This window comes from Staurois parvus, unplaced genomic scaffold (assembly GCF_062004578.1).
Source record: "Staurois parvus isolate SC_StPar_1 unplaced genomic scaffold, SC_StPar_1.0 ptg000730l, whole genome shotgun sequence".
Taxonomy (NCBI): Eukaryota; Metazoa; Chordata; class Amphibia; order Anura; family Ranidae; genus Staurois; species Staurois parvus.
The window spans coordinates 404,742-426,168 of NW_028318526.1; the positions used below are offsets into that span (position 1 = coordinate 404,742).

The 21,427-nt window shown below is 40.3% G+C and overlaps 1 protein-coding gene across 2 annotated transcripts in view; it reads right to left on the reverse strand.

Moving 5' to 3' along the window:
* The window catches only part of LOC149445297 (inositol-trisphosphate 3-kinase B-like), a 122,635-nt gene that overhangs the window by 81,842 nt on the left and 19,366 nt on the right, over window positions 1-21,427 (reverse strand). For both annotated transcript variants that reach the window (XM_089653960.1, XM_089653961.1), the window contains exon 2: window positions 15,816-16,296. In XM_089653960.1, the coding sequence (XP_089510086.1) occupies window positions 15,816-16,139 (324 nt within the window). In that variant the 5' untranslated portion in view covers window positions 16,140-16,296. The remainder of the gene's footprint in view (window positions 1-15,815; window positions 16,297-21,427) is intronic.

The following is a 21,427-nucleotide window of genomic DNA, read 5'->3' on the forward strand; positions in this document are numbered from 1 at the left end:
CCTTCATCCAGATTAGTGGCACTCTAATACAGGAGGTATGTTACTGGCCAGATCATCAGGTTAAAATAATGGAGAAAAGATCCTAAGAATAGAAAACTAATGCAGCCACCATATCTAATGACTGGTAAACTGCAATATATTATATTTTTGGTTTTGGGTTTAACACCACTTTAAAGAAGACTCTTACCCTAAACTCCATGTTTTAGTTTTGGTAAAATATCTTGTTGTAGGCTTGATGTAAAGAACATCTTCTTCCATGACCTCCCCTGTCTGCATGCATTACTGTGGACCAATTCCAGCACACAGTAAGTGTGACTACGAGAGGAGAGTGGAGGAAAACTGCAGTACTATATTTTCAAATGAGGCTTGTAAAGGTACAGTATATCATATACACCGACTCTACCTGCTTCTACCTAATAATTTGAGCAAAAATCTTTTTGAACAGATTTCTTTGCTTTTTGTGAGTTCCACAATGACAACGCCAACAAGTAAATAATTACGGGATCAATGTTGGGTGGCATCAGCTGGTTCAATGTACAGCAGCCAGTCTGACAGAAGCCGGTTGAATGGGCATAACCAAAAAAGGTCTGCCGATCGGCTCCCAATCGGTGATCTTAGTCAATGGCTGAGAGCTCTGATTGGAGTGTTCTGGCACCCCCCCCCCCCCCCAATAGCACAGCAGGGGAGATCACTGTACTAAAATCAGATAGTACAGCGGCTCCAAGTTTTTTTTTTTGTTCGCTGGTTTGTACAAAAAAAAAACTAGTAGCGTGTGCTAGGTTTAGGTTTTTGGGATCCCGGGAAGATGTACAGCAGATCCAAGGCAGTGTTCACACACCTAAACAAAACATGAAATAAGGAAAGGTACCAACCAACTTGTAACTTGAAGTGTGTGTTCACAGCAGCACATATTAAATCACTAAGATAACATTTAAGCGTTTCTTTGTGAGATGTTAACGTTTACACATGATTGCAGTATTAAGGTCTCATTACTGAATAATGCATACATAAAATAACTATGCAGGAAACCTACACTTATGTCTGCCTCTGTTTACATATGTAGCACTACCCCTTAGGGATTGCTGATGAATTTTGCTCCCCCTATAGTCCCACACAGCCAGTCAATTAGCATTTTCCACACAGCTTTCATCCATAGACAGAAATCAGGCCTTGAACATTGGTTTTGTTATTTTATTGAGGGGATTAAACTTGGATAGGGTAAATGGGGTTATAGGATGCCGAAGTGAACTGAAATCTGATGACAACTTCCTGAACTATTCAGTTTCTCTTCTCTGATGCAGTCTCTGTTGAAGTGCTAGCCAGCAGCTCCTGTTGTACTACCCCAGACAATAAATGAACTCCTCTTCGCACAACAATCTGGGGACTTTCTTGCTGAGCAGGGGTCTGGCTCTTGTTCCTTTAAGTGGATAACAGTCACTAGCAAAATGCTTATCAGGTTTCCCACCAGAGAGCCCCTTCCCCTATCCTCCCAGGGGGTATAGGAGTACTCACTCAGATCCTCTCCTGTACCGCTTGCAAAATGGCTGCTGCTACCAGGCCTATCAGCTGCAATACTCCTTTCCTGCCATATGGGTGGTCCTCTCTCTTGGGTCCAGTGAGTCCTAAGTTTTCCTCCTTTCCAGCTCCAGGCTTGCAGGCAGGCTCCATCCCACTAGGCCTACTGGCAGCCTTCCTCCTTCGGCCTCACATCTTCCTGCTTCTCACTTTTCTCCCACCACCACACTCCTGCTACTGGGCAAGCTCCAACACTTTTTAAGGAAGTGCAGCCCCTTGCCAAGCCTTCTGTTGGGGATTGGCTATGGTCCCTCAAAAGTGCAGCAAACCACTCCTCTGATCCACCCAGTGTCTCCAAGGCCCTCCTCCAAAAGCCCCAGAGCAGGGGGAAATTCTAGAGGAATTGGCCTGCAGAGTCTCTCAGCCCTGACCAGAATTTGACCCCTCTGACTATCTCACCTGAGCTGCTAATCAGCTCCTCTCTAGCCATCAGGGTCTAGCTCCCCCAAGCTAAACTGGGAGGGTGCTACACATATATAATTTAAAATCATACAAGGAAAAAATCATACGACTTTCAGAAAATTAACACAAATAATATTTACGTGAACATAATTACTTTTACATTTAAAGCTTAAGTAAACCTAAAACAGTTTTCCGGTTTTCCTAAAAGTAGACAGAAGCATGGGGGACCAAATCTAGTATCTCAATAACTGAATACATATGTGTGTGTCTGAGTCAGAAGTTGCTCTGCAAATATGTCAAGTATGTTCAGGTACAGTCACTAACCCATTTTATTTTGACACTCCCCACTAAGAATCCTGCCAAAAGCAATTGGCCCAAATGGGAGGCAAACTTGCTATGCTGCACAATACTTTATTTTTTGATCTAATGCTTTAAAGCAAACCCAACATTTTCCCAGGCAGGTCAGAGCAACATGCCCCTGTCCAGCAGCATACAGTCACCTTTCCTCAGCTCAGATATCACTCTGTTCACTTGCTGGGAGCAATAAAAATAAATTAAAATGAATTCTGTATTTCTGAGTATGGAGAACGTGATTCGGTCACTTTCTTCTCTGGTGTAATGACTGGGGCATGTTTATTGTTTCTTAGCCCTGCGTAAGCTCTGATTAAAGAGACTTGGAGCTTATTTAGACCTTCCTCACTACTGATGGGTGAAGACAACAGACAGTGGAATGTGTTGCTGGGGAGGGGTCATTAACCGGTTCCTGACTGCCCTATAGCACAACTACTGCTACAGGGTGGCAGGGCTGCGCAAAATCACATATATATATATATATACATACATATATATGTGATTTTGTATTTCCATAGGCGGCTGCAGCTGTCAATCACCGTGTCCCGGCCGGTAATTCCCCGCCGGCACCCGGTGATCGCCGAGTATCACTGACAGGGAAGAAATCTGTATGTAAACAATACAGATCCCTCCCCTGTCAGCTCCAGCATGCTGCTTTGTATTGCTCTGCAATACAGAGCAGTGTGTTTACACACTAAAGCACAGCACACAGTAAAACATACACAGCACACAGTTAACCCTTTGATCGCCCAGATGTTAACCCAGTGTCCTTAGTACAGTGTCAGTCCTTTTTATTAGCACTGATCACTGTATTAGTGTCACTGGGAATGTCAGTGACAGTTAGTCAGTAGTGTTGCACCGAAATTAAAATTCTGGTGCCGAAACCGAAAACAAAAATTCAAAATGCACTTGGCCGAAAACTGAAATGCGCAGTTTTTAAAAATGAATATCCAAAAGCACTGTGCTATTTTAACTGGCTATTGAGCGGTCATGCAACACTGTACCCAAATGAAATTCATATCATTTTTTCACACAAATAGAGCTTTCTTTTGGCGGTATTTGATCACCACTGGGTTTTATTTTTAAAACACATTCAATAAAAAAAATAAAAAAATCTAATTTCTTCATAAATTTAGGCCAAAATGTATTCGGCTACGTGTCTTTGGCAATAAACCCCCCCCCCCCCCAAAAAAAAAGTGTATATTAATTGGTTTATGTCAAAGTTATAGCATCTACAAACTAAGGTATATATCTGAAAAATCTTCAATCCTGATGTACTGATGGCCAATCTCATTTCTTGAGGCCCTTAAAATGCCAGGAAAGTACAAATAGCCCCCAATTGACCCCTTTTTGGAAGGTAGACAGTCTGAAGTACTTAGTAGGAGGCAAGTTTTTTGAAGTTGTAATTTTTTGTCACACTTTTTTGGAAAATAGAGAAATTTTTAAAATATTCACTATTTTTTTTTTACATACTGTCACTACTGGTCTAGCAGTGATCAGGGTGACAGTATGTTAAAAATAAATAATAATTTAATTTAAAAAATACATTTTAGTACATTTTTAAAGAAATTTTTTCTTTTTTTTATTATTAGATTCCCATGCTTAAGCTCCGGGGGTAAATTAAAGCGCATTGGAGGGTGTGGTCTGCTTGGAGCCCAGCTGAAACTGTCATACACCTCTTCACAGGGTTTTTCTGTGATGTGTGACTTTTAGGACTTCCTTTTCCTACTGGATGTTTTGAGCTGGGACAAGTTCTGTCCTTGTCAGCACACCTAGCGCTTTTTCATGCAAGAGGACCTGGTGGAGCCTTGAAGCGGCACCTGTCATTTTTGTAATTGGTAACCAGGTATCATGTGATTGCGTTTTGCTGCGATGTGTGACTTTTAGGACTTCCTTTCTCTACCCAGTTGCTGGTAACTGTAATCCAATGTCACAGAAAGGGGCACATGTACATGATTGTGCCTACACGTGCACCCCCCCGCAGTAAACGTACTGTGGCAGGTCGGCAAGTGGATATTGTTCCTATAGGTGCAGAATTAAAGCGATTCTAAAGGTTCTTTTTTGGAAAATAACAAACATGTTATACTTACCTGCTGAGTGCAGTGATTTTGCACAGAGCAGCCTGGATCCTGCTCTTCTTTGGTCCCCCACAGGCTCTCCTGGCCCCTCCCTCCTGTTGGCAAGCAGCTTGCTATGGGGGCACCCGCTGCTCCATGTGTCCATTTACACACAGAGCCATGGCTTGGCCCCACCCCCTCTCTCTCCTCATGAGGAGGCAGAGACCTGGGACAGCCGAGGCTGTTGTTCACATCACTGGATCGTGATAAGGCTCAGGTAAGTATTAAGGGGCAGGGGGGGATGCTGCACACAGAAATATTTTTAACTTCATGCATAGAATGCATGAAAGTAAAAAACCTTGAGCCTTTACAACCACTTTAAAAAGTGCAGAGGACTTAGACTTTTGATGGAAAAAGTCTACACACCCCTGTTAAAATGTCAGGTTTCTGAGATGTAAAAAAATGAAACAAAGATAAATAATTTCAGAACTTTTTCCACCTTTAATGTAACCTGTAAACTGTGCAACTCAGTCGAACAACAAACTTAAATCTTTTAGGTGGAAGGAAGTAAAAATAAAAAACTAAAATAATATGGTTGCATAAGTGTGCACACCCTTAAACTAATACTTTATTTAATACTTTATTAAGCACCTTTTAATTTGATTCCAGCACTCAGTCTTTTTGGGTATGAGTCTATCAGTATAGCACATCGTGACTTGACAATATTTGCCCACTCTTCCTTGCAAAAACACTCCAAATCTGTCAGATTGTGAGGGCATCTCCTGTGCACAGCCCTGTTCAGATCACCCCACAGATTTTCAATCAGATTCAGGTCTGGGCTCTGGCTGGGCCATTCCAAAACTTTAATCTTCTTTTGGTGAAGCCATTCCTTTCTTGATTTGGATGTATGCTTTGGGCTGTTGTCATGCTGAAAGATGAAGTTCCTCTTCATGTTCAGCTTTCTAGCAGAAGCCTGAAGGTTTTGTGCCAATATTGACTGGTATTTGGAAATGTTTATAATTCCTTCTACCTTGACTAAGGCCCCAGTTCCAGCTGAAGAAAAACAGCCCCAAAGCATGATGCTGCCACCACCATGCTTCACTGTGGGTATGGTGTTCATTTGGTGATGTGCAGTCTTGTTTTTTGCCAAACATGACGTTTGGAAATATGGCCAAAAAGTTCAAACTTAGTTTCATCAGACCATAACACATTTACCTACATGCTTTTGGGAGACTTCAGATGTGTTTTGCCGAGCTTGGATGTTTTTCTCCATAAGAAAAGGCTTCCGTATTGCCACTCTACGCAACAGCCCAGACATATGAAGAACATGAGAGATTGTTGTCACATGTACCACACAGCCAGTACTTGCCAGATATTCCTGCAGCTCCTTAAATGTAGGCCTCTTGGAAGCCTCCCAGACCAGTTTTCTTTTCGTCTTTTCATCAATTTTGGAGGGACGTCCAGTTCTTAGTAATGTTACTGTTGCGCCATATTTTTTCCACTTGATGATGACTGTCTTCACTGTGTTCCATGGTATATCTAATGCCTTGGAAATTCTTTTCTACCCTTCTGACTGATACCTTTCAACAATAAGATCCCTCTGATGCTTTGGAAGCTCTCTGCAGACCATGGCTTTTGCTGTAGGATGCGACTAAGAAAATGTCAGGAAAGACCTACTAGAACAGCTGAACTTTTTTGGGGTTAATCTGAGGCACTTTAAATGATGACTCCTATTTAACATGATTTTGAATGTAATTGCTTAATTCTGAACACAGCTGCATACCCAGTTATAAGAGGGTGTGCACACTTATGCAACCACATTATTTTAGTTTTTTAAGTTTACTCCCCCACAAAAAAGATTTCAGTTTGTTTTTCAATTGAGTTGTACAGTTTATAGGTCACATTAAAAGGTGGAAAAAGTTCTGAAATTATTTATCTTTGTCTCATTTTTTTACATCACAAAAACCTGACATTTTAACAGGGGTGTGTAGACTTTTTATATCCACAGTATGTAAATTAAGTGGAGCAGGGATCCTCTGGACTGGATCAATTACTATGTATTATTTAAAACCAAAATACAGACAAATATCTAAACATCCTCAACAAATAAGGCAAAATATAGGAATCTGCTTAACCTCTTAAAAATCACTGCACTCCAAAATCCCCTGAAAAGATTTCTCTTTTTTCATTACATGTTTGACAAAAAGGCTGTAAAAGAGGAATCTCTCTTAAACGGATAAAACTTTTTTTGAAATATGACCTACCAAACAAATTTTTATTTTTATTACCATGTAATGCTAGGAACTTTACTTGGGTTGATACATACTAGATACACCCAAGTGTTCTTGGATAGATGTCCCTGTTTCACACCAAAACCCCTATTTCTCTTTCCTCTTTTAGGTCTAATGTACAGGTGTGTATACAAAAAGTACTGTTAGTAGAATAGGTGTTTATATTGATCAATAGCATTTTTTGCCACTGACAATAAAAATGCACAAGACCAGCTCCATGAAAACTGTAGGAAAAATGAATGCTTTTGTTTGTGTATCTGTTGGAGAGAATTCCCTTCACTGACAGAGGTGTCCATTTAGCAAGCAGCAGTAAATGACCGCGGAGTTCTTTGGCATTCTCAGAGGAGACAGCTCTCCTCCGAGTGCCTGTTTATGATGTGGTGTGGATCGCTTCTCCTAATGAGGAGAAAAGCGATCTACAAATGCTTTGAACTCTGGAAAACAGCTGCTATTTCTGTAACCTCATGAGATACAGTGGGATTACAGTAACAAGAGATCAGTAAAAGACACAGCCGTCAGTTTAGTAAGCAGTAGTAAATTACACCTCTGCTGAGTTGGCGGCTGTCCTTAGTACACACAAATAAACAATAATATACAAATATATATATGGCATCCCAGTCTTAGTCCGTAGGGTTCAATATTGAGTTGGCCCACCCTTTGCAGCTATAACAGCTTCAACTCTTCTAGGAAGGCTGTCCACAAGGTTTAGGAGTGTGTCTATGGGAATATTTGACCATTCTTCCAGAAGCGCATTTTAGAGGTCAGGCACTGATGTCAGAAAAGAAGGTCTGGCAGTAGTCTCTTCTCTAATTAATCACAAAGGTGTTCTATCGGGTTGAGATCAGGACTCCATGCAGGCCAGTCAAGTTCCTCCACCCCAAACTCGCTCATCCATGTCTCTATGGATCTTGCTTTGTGCACTGCTGCGCAGTCATGTTGGAACAGGAAGGGGCCATCCCTAAACCATTCCCACAAAGTTGGGAGCATGAAATCGTCCAAAATGTCTTGGTATGCCAAGCCCAACCCCGCACCATGATCCCCCCTTCACCAAACTTTACACTTGGCACAATGCAGTCAGACATGTACCATTCTCCTGGCAATGGCCAAAACCAGACATGTCCGTCGGATTGCCAGACAGATAAGCATGATTTGTCACTCCAGAGAAAACACGTCTCCACTTCTCTAGATTTCAGTGGCGGTGCACTTTACACCACTGCATCCAACACCCTGCATTACACTTGGTGATATAAGGCTTGGATGCAGCTGCTCGGCTATGGAAACCCATTCCATGAAGCTCTCTATGCACTGTTGTTGTGCTAATCTGAAGGCCACATGAAATTTGGAGGTCTTTGGCTATTGATTCTGCAGACTGCGCACTGTGCACTTCAGAATGCATTGAATCCGCTCTGTCATTTTATATGACCTACCACTTCGTGGCTGAGTTGCTGTTCTTCCCAGTTGCTTCCACTTTATTATAATACTACTAACAGTTGACTGTGGAATATTTAGTAGCAAGGAAATTTCACAGATGGACTTATTGCACAGGTGTAAAAAAGAAAAAACCTCAGCGCCCAGGACTCTCTTATTACACACACAATTCCCCGTGAGATGCTGCTGTACACAGGTGCAAAAACCAAAAAAACTTATATCACTAAATACCAGCGCAAACCCACATAATAAATTGCATCACCCAACCTATTAAATTGATACTTAATAAATAACAAACTTAAAAAAACTGTGACACAAAACCACTTTTGTGCTAATGAAATAATAAAAAATACATATAAATAAATAATTTATTATTTATTTGTATTTTTTATTATTTCATTAGCACAAAAGTGGTTTTGTGTCACAGTTTTTTTAAGTTTGTTATTTATTAGGTATCAATTTAATAGGTTGGGTGATGCAATTTATTATGTGGGTTTGCGCTGGTATTTAGTGATATAAGTTTTATTGCACAGGTGGCAACCTATCACGGTACCACACTTGAATTCACTGAGCTCCTGAGAGCGACCCATTCTTTCACAAATGTTTGTAGAAGCAGTCTGCATGCCTAGGTGCTTGATTTTACACACCTGTGGCCATGGGGGTGATTGTAACATCTGAATCCAATGATTTGGAGGGGTGTCCCAATACCTCTGGTAATATGGTGTGTATATATATATATATATATATATATATATATATATATAGATATATATATATATATATACACACACACACACAAATAATACCCACACACACATATATATAGATATATAGTTCTAAACTGCTCTAAGGTTTGGGGGGTGTTGTGAAAGGCAGGGAGGCTTTCCCATTGTCTTGCAGGCTCTGAAGGAAGTACAAAAACTTCCTCCTTCCTCCTCAGTACTCACTCCAGCAATTCTCTCTTCTCTCCCTGATTCTCCACCTCTGGGCTGGAGAATCTGGAAGGGAGAATTTTCACCAGTAAAGGGCTGACATCGCTCCTTCATTTCTGTGAGTGGCAGATTGTCTGCATGGTGAGAAGATCAGCGGAGAACATGTTCTCTGCTGATCATCTCTGTTTCAAAAACCACTAATGTACTGAAATCAGCGATCCTCAAGATTGCTGCTGATCTCAGTTTCAAAAACGGACACCAGAGTGAAAGTAAGGGAAAATCTCCCTAACCCTAGGTTCACACCTGAGCAGGGGTGGACTGACAACTCATGGGGCGCCCGGGCAGTAGTATACAAAGTTACATTGATCTATTTTAGACCAATGTAACTATGCATATACCATATCTGGCCAATGTCCCTGGAAGCTGGAAATCACTGTAGACCCTGCTACACTGCTTCTGGGTCCCATTCTGAGCAGCTGCACTTATACATTGTGAACACAGGAGCACCAGTCAAAGAATGCTTTGCATTTTCTAAATTAATGCAAGGCATCCTCTAATAGGATGAGAAGGAGAGGAGGGGCGGTTATATCACATTTTTTTCCCCTTGCCCAATCAGAGAAAGCATTGCATTTATTTAGAGAATGCAAAAAATTATCTGCATGGTGTCTGTTCCAAGCAGCCAACCTCCTGTGTTCCGAATGCAGCAAGGCAGCCGCTTTGCACGGGACCTGGAAGCAAGTGAAGATCACTGGATTATTGGTGTCTGCTTAAGTGATTTCCAGCTTCCAGAGGCATTGGCCAGGTATGGTATATGCAGAGTCACGTGGGTCCAAGTGGAACCACAGAACCTATGTATAAAGAATCCATATCTAGAATTCATCTTTATACTATCCGTATCCAATCGCAGACCCAGCACTATTTAGTTGTTAGTACATCTAAAAAAGATTGTACAGTCAGATTGTAACATATGTAGAGAACGTAACAGGTAGACAGGCGTAAAACATTAACAGAGGTTCTTACCCCCTCCCCATTCTATCCAAACTGAAAAAAAGTTTTGACTTTCATTATAAGCTTATATAGGTCATAAGAAATGCACAACTGTTGGTCAGCACCTACAGTACCTCCTGTGTATGGGAACTACTGGTATCAAAACATTCACAACTCCTCTTATTGCTGACTGTGGACCCATATCTTTGCAAGTGTTGCAATTTGAATGTCAAGATAGATGCTGTTTGATTTGCATGTGCAAATTTTAAACTCTCATTTTCCTTCTTAAAATTTTAAAGTAAACCTCACTCCAGGCAAACAGCTAAATGCTAGTGTTTGGCTAAATCTATGAGTTTTTTTTTACCTGCCACAAGATTTGTCAAGACAGTCCCAAAATATATACTACATAGCCAGGCTGCTGATCTGACTTTACCCAAAGCTCTGATTGGACAATGAAGGAGCAGCAGCAGACTTATAGGATCATATATGTCTTCTCTCCTTGTCTAAGTATGTTTCCCGTTAGCATATACAGTATAAATGCTACAGAACCTGAAGCCAAGTAAAGCCAAGTAACAGGGTAATACCACAACAGATTCACATTAGCTGTATATAAAATACATTTAAAGCTTTGAATACATTATTACATAAAATCAGGTTTTGTATTGTACTTGCCTGGACATTAAATATAAGTACATAAGAAGATGTATGCAAGGCTAAACAATCTAACAGATATTTTGCTGGCAAGACATGCGAACAGAGAATAAACAGAACAATTATAAATCAGTAAGACTGGGTATTGCACAATGTTACAGTAAGATATATTGCCCACATTATTTGACATATCAGTTTTGTTCTAAAGATTCAGATACCAAATCAGTCTAGCCAACCTACAACTAAAACCTATTCAGGTAGGCAATTCCTCGCTGCATAAGAAACCTAACAAACATAGACATATATAGTCAGTTAGGTGTTTTCCATTACATAGTTGGCACACGCTAGTATTAGAAAAACCAGAGGATATCCCACCCATGCCAGATGTGACATTAAATCCTGTGTTCCTGAACTATCTGCAAAAATATCAGCTTAATCCCTTTTAATTAAAAATCCCATAAAAGGTAAAGCTGCCTGCTAATGAAATATTCCTATCCCAAGAGGTTAGCTAGCTGACTTTATTCACAAAGTAATCCGTAAAGGCTGAAAAAATAAATTACATATCAATTTCAGGATAAATTCCTGTGAAATGAATACAGTAAAGAGTGACCATCCTGCTGCCATCCTAGGATGACAATGACAGAGTAGAGCTCTCAGCCTCTCAATTCCTGAGAGGAAATGATTAGAACAAAGGAATCTAGAAGAGTGACAATGAACTAAATTTCTCAAACTTTATAACCACAAATATTTGCTAGTGGAAGGAAGACTAACATTCTACAGCTACTAATGTTGCAGCAACTCACTTTAGTTAATGTCTCCATTAAAATACACCAACACAATGTGATTATGCAGCAACTTTGTAAGCAATGATAACTTTCTGTTTTTATTGAAAAGCAAACTCCTTCAAAACCCACCTGCAAGGTGGAGGAGTCTCCAATTCTTCCATCCTTCCACCAATGTTTCTTTGCTGAAAGCTGTGATCCTCTACTGAGGTCCATGTTTTTCTGTTCAGACCCTTGTTTCATTGCTAAGACCCATGTTCCTATTCTGAGACCCACGTTCCTCTGTTCCTCTGTCGAAACCTGTGTTTTACTACTGAGAACTACAGTACTGTGAAAAGGTTTTAGGCAGGTGTGAAAAAATGCTGTAAATTAAAAAAGCTTTCAGAAATAGAAGCTTTAATAGTTTATTTTTATCAATTAACAAAACGAGTGAAAAATAAAAGTAAATGAATAGAAGAGGAATACAAATCAAATGAATATTTGGTGTGAGCACCCTTTGCACACTTGCATACAGTTTTTGAAGAAACTCGGCAGGTAGGTTGTTCCAAACATCTTGCGGAACTAACCACATATCTTCTGTAGATTATAGGCTGCCTTAAATCCTTATGTGTCTTCATGCAATCCCAAACAGACTCAATGACGCTGAGATAAGGGCTCCGTGGGGCCAAACCATCACTCCCAGGTCTCCTTGTTCTTCTTTATGCTGAAGATAGTACTTAATGATATTGGCTGCATGTTTGGGGGTCATTGTCTGCTGCAGAATTAATTTGGGACCAATCACCAGCCTCCCTGATGGTATGGCATGATGGATAAGTACTTGCCTGTATTTTTCAGCATCGAGGATACCATGGATCCTGCCCAAATCTCCATTTCCATTTGCAGAAATGAAGCCCCAAACTTTCTAAGACCCTCCAGCATATTTAGATTTGGCTTGAATTTCTCTTGTGTTTTTTTACTTTTTTTTACTCATTTTGTTAATTGATAAAAATAAACTATTAATACTTCTATTTGAAATCTTTTATAATTTACAGCTTTTCTCACCTGCTTAGATCTTTTGCACAGTACTGTATGTTACGCTTTTGTTACCCACATACCTCTGCTGAGACCATTGTTTCTCTGTTGAAACCCGTGTTTCTCTGTTGAGATCCATGTTACACTGTTGATACCCACGTACCTCTGCGAAGACCCTTGTTCCTCTGTTGATCCCTGTTTTCCTCTTTTGATACCTATGTTTTTGTTTGGAGGCCAATATTTTTCTCTTGAGATTTGTGATTTTGTGTTGAAACCCATACTGATATCTGTGTTCACCTCTTGGGACACAGTTTCCTCTGTCGAAACCAATGTAACACTCCTGAGACCTATGTTTGCTGAAACCAACTGGGCACCTGCTTCTCTGTTGAGACAATGTTCCTCAACTGAGATTCCTGTTCATCTGTTGAGAACTATGTTTCTCTGTTGATCAAATACAATATCAGTCTACCGAATACTATTATTTTAGTTTTTCATAGATCCTTGAGAGATGTATCACCCACTGCCTTTTTTCAATTCTTGTAGACTTCAGTGATAAGGATTCTGTTCCTAAGTTGCTAAGCATGCCCACCTGAAAACATTATAAGGAGATACTGCATATCCTGTTGGATTATTAATTTGCTTTCAGTATTTTATGTTACCTGAATGTATGTGTATAATAATGCTATAACAGCATGAACGTTGCATACTACACAAGCACTTGTAGGGTTTAATAATAACTACTCATGCAGTTTTGTCTGAACTTTAACTGGTCAACATTGTTTTGTCTGTAGTGCAAACAAAAAATCATCCACCTTTCTGTGGCCTTGAATACCTTGCACAATACCACACAAGCAAATTTCACTGGTACATGAAAACTCTGATTATGCCCCAAGATTATCACAAACTGAGGACTACACAAAGCAATCTAATCTAAAGACAAAGAACACTTAATTGCTGGTTGGTCATGTATGCACATTCTGGCCACTGAATGTTTCATGAGGGATTATTCTATAAACATTAATATTTTCATAAGGCGAACATAGCTGACCTAAGGTGGAAGGAAGGGGAATATCCGTCCAACAGCTTCTCTCAGATGAAAACAATATCAATACAAAATGGTAACAACAAAATCCAAGCTAGCTGACTGATCCTACTGAGAAGACAGCCAGAAGTGTTGACTGGGGTTGGGGGGGCTGACATACATAAGTTCCTCCTACAATCTGACTGTAGCCTTCTAGATTTCTGCCTAAGCAGAAGCAGAAAGATTTGTTGTTTGGCTGGTGACTGAAAAGAAGATATAGACCATCCAGCAGTAACAGAATGCAGGAAGATGCATTTAGCATACAACCAAATTCTAATCATGGCTGTTTGATCCACTATTGTTGCCAATTAGATATTAACTGCTGAAGCAGCAGTTAACTCATACCAGAGAATGGAATCATCAGTAAACATTTAAAGTGATTCTACTTCTAAAAGGTAAATTCAAAACAGTATTCTCTGTAAAGAAGATTATAATTTCTCACCTTTTCTATTGCCCATGCTGCTGAATCTCTCTGAATCTCTAACCTCAACATGAGACCTGGAAATTGACAATCCCAGATTTCCTGATCCCCCTGTGCTCAGTGATTCAATCCACTTGCCCTATATCACTGCAAGAGGTCATCAGGAAATAAACACTCTTTGAAAAATTCCACAGGTGGCTCTGAATCGATCATTTCAGCAGTGACATTCAAAGCTCTCTAATAATTATAAGTCACAGGCAACTCTTGATTTAGGTGATAGCAAGTATTAATCTACAAATGATAGTTTGGCACGGTTCCCTGCCATACATAAAGATCACATATCCATGTGGCATATGGGTAAATACAATTTAACAATAAATATCTATAAAAAAATTCACTTAATGTTGGATATTGTACAACATACCAAAGTCATCGTTATAGTGAAGCTACGAAAATTAACTAGTAAGTAGTTTCTATCAATCAATGTGTGTTCTCACACTTTGATGTATGTTAACCCGTCACAACATTAAACATAGCATTGTAGGCAAGGTTGAAGTTTTACTAAGTTCTACCCATTCTAGATTTAACCCTGTGGATATAGAAGTGAGCAAAATGTACACCCAACAAGGCAGCTGTGATGGCATTCATATTAAAGTGGACCCATAAATCAAAAAATGAAGGTTGTCTAAGCTATAGGTAATATCTAGAAATGTTAACTGTGCCTAAGCAACACCCTGGCAAATTCCTTATGAAAAATATCAGTAGCGGAATATCTGTAGTATTTCTATGACACTAATACCGGAACCCGGTGATTGACATCTGTAGCTGCCAGTGGCAGCACAGGTAGGGCAGTGCCCGCGCCCCCTACCCGGAAATGCAAATCACATATATATATACTTGATTTCGCACAGCCCTGCTGCCCTGTGGCAGTATTTCCGCTATAGGGTGTCGGGGAAATGGTTAAATATCTAAAAGTCTGATAACTCTATTATAGAGTAGTGCTATTTATAAAAAGAAAAGCATTTCACATCCACATTTAAATTCACTCAAAACTCTTGGCCACGGCCAGCGTAGCTGGCATAAAGAAGTTAAGCCCATGTTGAGGACCCTAATTTGGGCCATTAATGAAAAAAAGTTTAAAAAGGATGAAACAACAAACTATTAAAATGACAGAGAATCTTACTGCCTGAGCTTTTCTTTAACAATATTGTTGTACCTTGGGTACTAAAAACTGTGTGTAGGTATATCTTCAACGTTCCATACAAAATCAAATTATACATCCCATCCTACACAGTGTTTCATGCTTTTATCTATAAATCTTTTCTTCCCTCTGCCAGCAGATAATGATAAACTGTCCCTCCCACTCATGGCTGAGCATCTTCATAAGTTTAACCAGGGTAATTTCAAGTAAGATGTCAAAACAAAAGCTGCATATAGATGCCTAACCTATAATTTTACCCTCCACATCAGCAGCTCCCCCCCTTTTAGTTTTTCCCACTATCTTCTCCGTCTCATAAACTCAGCGGGTCTGATTTGCATCTTCGCTCGCCCACAGATAACAAGTCCTCTCTACATATGCTTTGTGCCTTTCAACTATTTTGCTACTGAAAATACCTCTCAGTGGGGCTGGTGTAAAGGAAACCGGAAAATGGGAAAGTGTCTGTGGCAGCCATGGCAAAAATTCCAGTCTTCTCTGCCATTTTCTAACCTGTATAAAAAATAAGGCAGCTAGAAGCTGGCTTGTTTTTAGTAGCAACACAGACACTTTCTTTTTCTATCTAGGGTATATCAGCCCCTGTGTCAGAAATTGACCCGAGTCACAACCATTGCTGCCAAGGTCCCTCACCTTTCGAAGAGTTTTTCGTTTTGGATGGAACTCCTCTTCTTCACTGAAGACCTGGTCACTCTCTGGTGAAGAGTAGTTAACAGATGAACAGGTAGAAGTGCTGGAGACTGATCTGTCTGACTGCCTCGCTGACTTCCCTTCCTCCACTGGCATGATATTTACTGAGTTGTCTTTCTCTATAGACTTCCTGTTCTCCTTGTCATGATTTTTTGGCTGAGGAGTAATGTTGCTTTCTTGAGTTTCCTTCTCTTTCTCTGTCTCACAAGGTGATACTGTTAACTTCTGCAGGTTTTCCTCCACAGGGAACTGATCTGGTTGCTCCATGGTTTTTCTTTTAGACTGAAAACTTCACTTGGTCTTTGAACAGTTGTACTTCACTGCTTGCACCTGACTGATCAGCCACGACCTCTGGTTATTTGCTCTTCCATTGGCATGCTCTGATAATTCGTTCTCAGGTTCACGCTTCTTGTCCATGTGACATCTGTGAAGAGAGTGCAAATCAACACAAATTGAACAGTAGATCTTTACATCTTCATGGGTTTTACTTGCACTGACTGATAAGCATACTATTATGGAACACTTTGCAAGTGAATCATGTAGTACAACGGGTGCATGATATCCTGTCACAACTCTACATTTGTAAAGTTTTATGAATTATCAGTTCACAAAAGACAATCTGTTCTTACATAAAGTGAATCCTAGAAGTTTAAAAACTGAATTTTGGGCATTCATAAACATTACCATCTAATGCAGTTATGCATTAAATTTATGTAAACCCAAAAATTAAATTAATATATTGTAGGTTTTGGTCCTTTAAATTTATACAGCTTATTCTTTCATGTATTTGGTACTGCTAAACAATAAACAAACATTTGGCGACACTACCAGTTTATGGGACTTACTTTCACATAGTGACAACACTGTTACCCTGATACCCTGGTGGGCAAAGTGACACACAATGGGCAATTTGGCAGAGCCTTGGGTGCCAGAATGCTCTGTAGGGTGCTCTCTCTAAGTTCTAACACTTGGCACTGAAAGAACACTGTACAAGTGCTGCCCCAGCCTGATGGGGGAAAGAGAGATAGTGGGTGGGAGTGAGTGATCAGTTGAGCACTCACCATTAATGTTGGGGTGGGAAGGATGGGTTAACAGTACTATAACAAATCAGCAGTGCAAGGAGGTTGGGGGGATTGGGGATGCTGTGGCAGTGTCAACAGTACTGCCATGGACCAGCAATGCAAAGGGAGGGGGAGATAACAGCACTGGGACTGACCAACAATGCCATGTGAGAGGTTAACAGCATTGCTACTGCCAGCAATGCATGGGGTTAACAGCGCTGCCCCTTATGTGCAATGAAAAATGGGACCTGTGATCTCAACAGTACTGCCGCTGACCAGCACTAAAAGGGGCAGGGGGAATAGTAGCACTGCCACCAATGCTGGAGATTACTAATGGGGTCACGGACACCAATACTGGGGACTATTATTGCATTCACTAACACCAATGTTGGGGGCAATTACTGCACCCACAGACACATGCTGGGGGTTATTGTTGTGGTCATGAACACCAGTGCTGGGGGGTTATTATTGAGGGTTATTACTGTGGTCAGTAACACCAATTTTAGGGGTTTTAGTGCAATGCTAGTGGTTTCTATTGCTGCCACTGACACCAGTGCTAGTGGATAGTCTTGCACCAATTGACACTGATGCTGCGTGTTATTATTGCAGTCAATGACACTAATGCTGGGGTTTTTTTATGTGGCCAATGCTGGGGGTAAATACTGTGGCCAATGACATCAATGCTAGGGTTATTACTGCTGCCACTGATACCAAGGCTGGGGGTTACTATTACTGCCACTGACACCAATCATAAGATTCTCTCCAAATTTCCCCACAGCGCTCATGGTAGTATACTGTAAAAAATGCTTCAAGATCAAAGTTTTCAGTGCATTATAGCCCAATAATTTTGGATCAACTGCCAAGCTCAATGCAATGCATTTCAGTGCATGAAAACATGCTGCTATTGCGCGGCCCTCTGTTAGTGTCCTGGGTCGCACTAAAGTTTCTCTATAAATTTGACGACCACTGCCTGAGTACATCTGCTTTAAAGTAAAACTATAGTCAAAACTTTTTTTTTTTCATTTTGGATAGACCAAGGGAAGGTAATAACCCGTCAGATTTTTCTTCGCATTCTGTATCCTATTGCGGATTTTTTCCCTTTACTTTTTGTCCCATACCCAAACAGGAAGTGAGAGGAAATCCCTGCAAATTAAGGGAATTTCTTGGGGACCCCCAGGTCACCAAAATTAAATTTGGAATTTTCTTTTACTTTCACTTTCATTGTTAATAGTAAATAGGACAAATAGTGAGGATGGATCTCCATAAGGGTTTGTTCACACTTGACTAAATTTTTTAACAAACACTCCTATAGTGTTAGTATGGGCGTTAGACAGGTGTTAATGAGCTTTAGTATGGGCGTTAGACTGGCATTTTACAGGTTTCAGGTTTCGCAGCACTTTATAAGTGTTTTACCAGTGTTAAAACGACACCACAAACACCTATAATAAACTGTAATGTTATTAATGTGCCACAACCGCACTCCAAACACCCTGAAAATGCCTGCCAGCACGTTTGCAGAGCATCACCATAGACTTGAATGGGAGCTGTTGAAAGGCTTCGGACTCCTCCAGACTCCATACTTCAATTTTGAGGCGACGCAACACTAACGCTTCATGCTTTGATAATGTGAACACCACTGTGTGTTGTCCATAGTATAATCTGCATAGGCATTTGAGGAGCGTTAAAAACACCCTTTCAATGCCATTGTTAACTAGGCCTTACGGGAGCAGAGATGGCAATAAAATCTGGCTTGGGTTCTAATCTTTCTCCACTCTATCCAAAACTAAAATAAAATAAAAGTTTTGTCTTTAGTTATACTTTAACAAAATGTTTTATATGTATTTTTAAATTCACCTTGTATATATAAAAGCGATAATAATCTCTTCCACTACCCAAAAAGCGTTTACAATAAGTGTCTGCTGCTGTGAAAAAAATGCCTAGGCATTCAGACTAAGAACTTGAAAAATTGACAGGGCTACCAAGAATAAATGGATACAATAAATACATTGTGTCAATTTATGTGAACAATGCGTGCAAAAATATATATATAAAACCATGTGAGTATATCATAAACAGTACATCCATCAAACAGCACAGAGCATTTTGATTTGGACATTTTTAGGCCTGGTTCACACCTATGCATTTTTTTGTGCTTTTTGCGTTTTGCAGAAACTCGCTACAGACCATTTAACATGGTTTCTCATGGGACATGTTTACATCAATGTGTTTTCAGCTGCTGCATTTTTAGATAGGGCCAGAAACCTTTTTTACCACTGCAGATTGCAACACACATAGATGTGAACCAGGCCTTATGCGCTATTAATTTTTTTTGTAATACAACTTTAAGGTGATTCTGTTGCTAATATAGATTCAAATTAAACATGTTACTTGAATTGAAGACTATAAAGGCTTATCACCTTGCTACCTGAACCCCATTTCATTGCAGTAAGTGAAGTTATCACACTCCAGAAGTGTTGAGTTCCCAGCAGACCTCAGGAGGTGCTTCCTCTACAACTGAGTGCCATTCTGTCTGAGTACTCAACCTAACTGTCAACAGAACCTGCCGAATGTTCCAGAAGGGCAGAGGTCTCACTGAGAAAGACTGGTGGTGAGACCTCTGTCCTTTCTTCAACAGCAGGACAATAAAAGACATTTTATCAGTAAATTACTAAAAAGGAACACAGTTGATGCCCACAGTACGACAGCCTGGCATTTATATTTCAATTAACTGAAGTCAGATCATTGAAGGATGAAGGTTGGTATTACCAGGACTGAGAGATTCTATTTTCAAACTTAACTCACAATGGAGGAGTTCTAATTCTGCTCCATTCCATCCAAAACTAGAAAAAAAAAATTTGGGGTTGACATAAACTTTAATGGTTGCATTTATGAAAAGATTGCATAGCTCTTTGTTAATCGAAACCACACATTAAATTAGTTCTGTGTGAATGGGGCGAAATCAAATGTTTTCAGACTATATTCCCTGCAGATTGAATGATATTCATTAAGAAAAATGTGTTAATATTAAATATCACATTATGGCTACTGGATGGTGCTGGGTGTCATAGCAAATAAGTATGCTCCTCAATGTTATCTAGTGGTCATGATACAGTATTTTCCCAATTCACACTGGGTTTTTTTTTATAACATTTGAGCTGCAGACAGCACTGATTAAGAACATTTGATTTTGCTCCATTTGCACAGAACACATTTACATAGGTTTTTGGTAGTTTTGATAAGATTGATAAGTGGTGGATGGCTTTCAGAGGCTATTTGACAGGCAGTGTAGAGGCGTTATTTCTCCTCCTCAACATCTGATTTAACTCTATAAATGATACAACACCATGTTGTATTCGCATGCATTGCGCAGTTACGGGGAGGTTGCAGCATGGCCTCATAGACCTGCATTAGTCACTTTCAGCAGCAACACCCGCAGAAGGCAAAATGCTGTTTAATTTTTTGCCATGGCCGTGAAACACCTTCATGGGAAAGCTTTGGCTACATCAGTCTTGCAATCTTGCTTTGAAGAACTTAGCTTGCAATGGCATGAGAACTAAGGACTTTGGCACAGCTACAGTGTTTGCTGTACAGCATTTGACGGTTACTGATAGATGTCATCTTTTGCCTAGACATGCTCTATAATCTGTGCTTGAGCACATGTTTTTCCGCCACCCCCCACCGATCACCTGAGCAGACAAGGCCAAAAGGGTCATTTAACCCAGCATGTCAAGTTTGGCAGTTGACACTTGCCTAATGAAGAGAATGGGAGTGAGCTGCAACTGTGAACCAAATGCTTGGCTTGCGGTTGCAGGGTGGTATTCTTATGCAAAATACCGTTAGACATCCAGTTTTAGGGAAGTTTGGTGCACTGGCAGCCCATTGATTTCCATTGGTTGCCTTAACTGAATAAAGTGCAAAACAACACTGCTCAAAAAAAATTTAATGAACACTTTGAAAACATATCAGATCTCAATGGGGAAAAATATCATGCCAGATATCTGTACTGATATGGACTGGGTAATGTGTTAAGAATGTAAGGATGCCCCATCATTTGATGGAAATGAAAATTTTCAACCTACAGAGGACTGAATTCAAAGACCCCCCCTGAAAATCAAAGTGAAAAAATTAGGCAGCCGGCTAGTCCATTTTGCTGAAATTTCATTGCGGCAACTCAAAACGGTTCTCAGTATGACCCCCATGTGCTTGATGCATGCCTGACAACATCGGGGCATGCTCCTAATGAGACAACAGATGGTGTCCCGGGGCATTTCCTCCCAGATCTGGACCAGCGCATCACTGAGCTCCTGCACAGTCTGAGGTGCGACCTGGCAGCATCGGATGGACCAAAACTTGATATCCCAGAGGTGTTCTATTGGATTTTGGTCAGGCGAGCATGGGGGCCATTCAATGGTATCAATTCCTTCATCCTCCAGAAAATGCCTGCATACTCTCGCCACATGAGGCTGGGCATTGTCGTGCACCAGGAGTAACCCA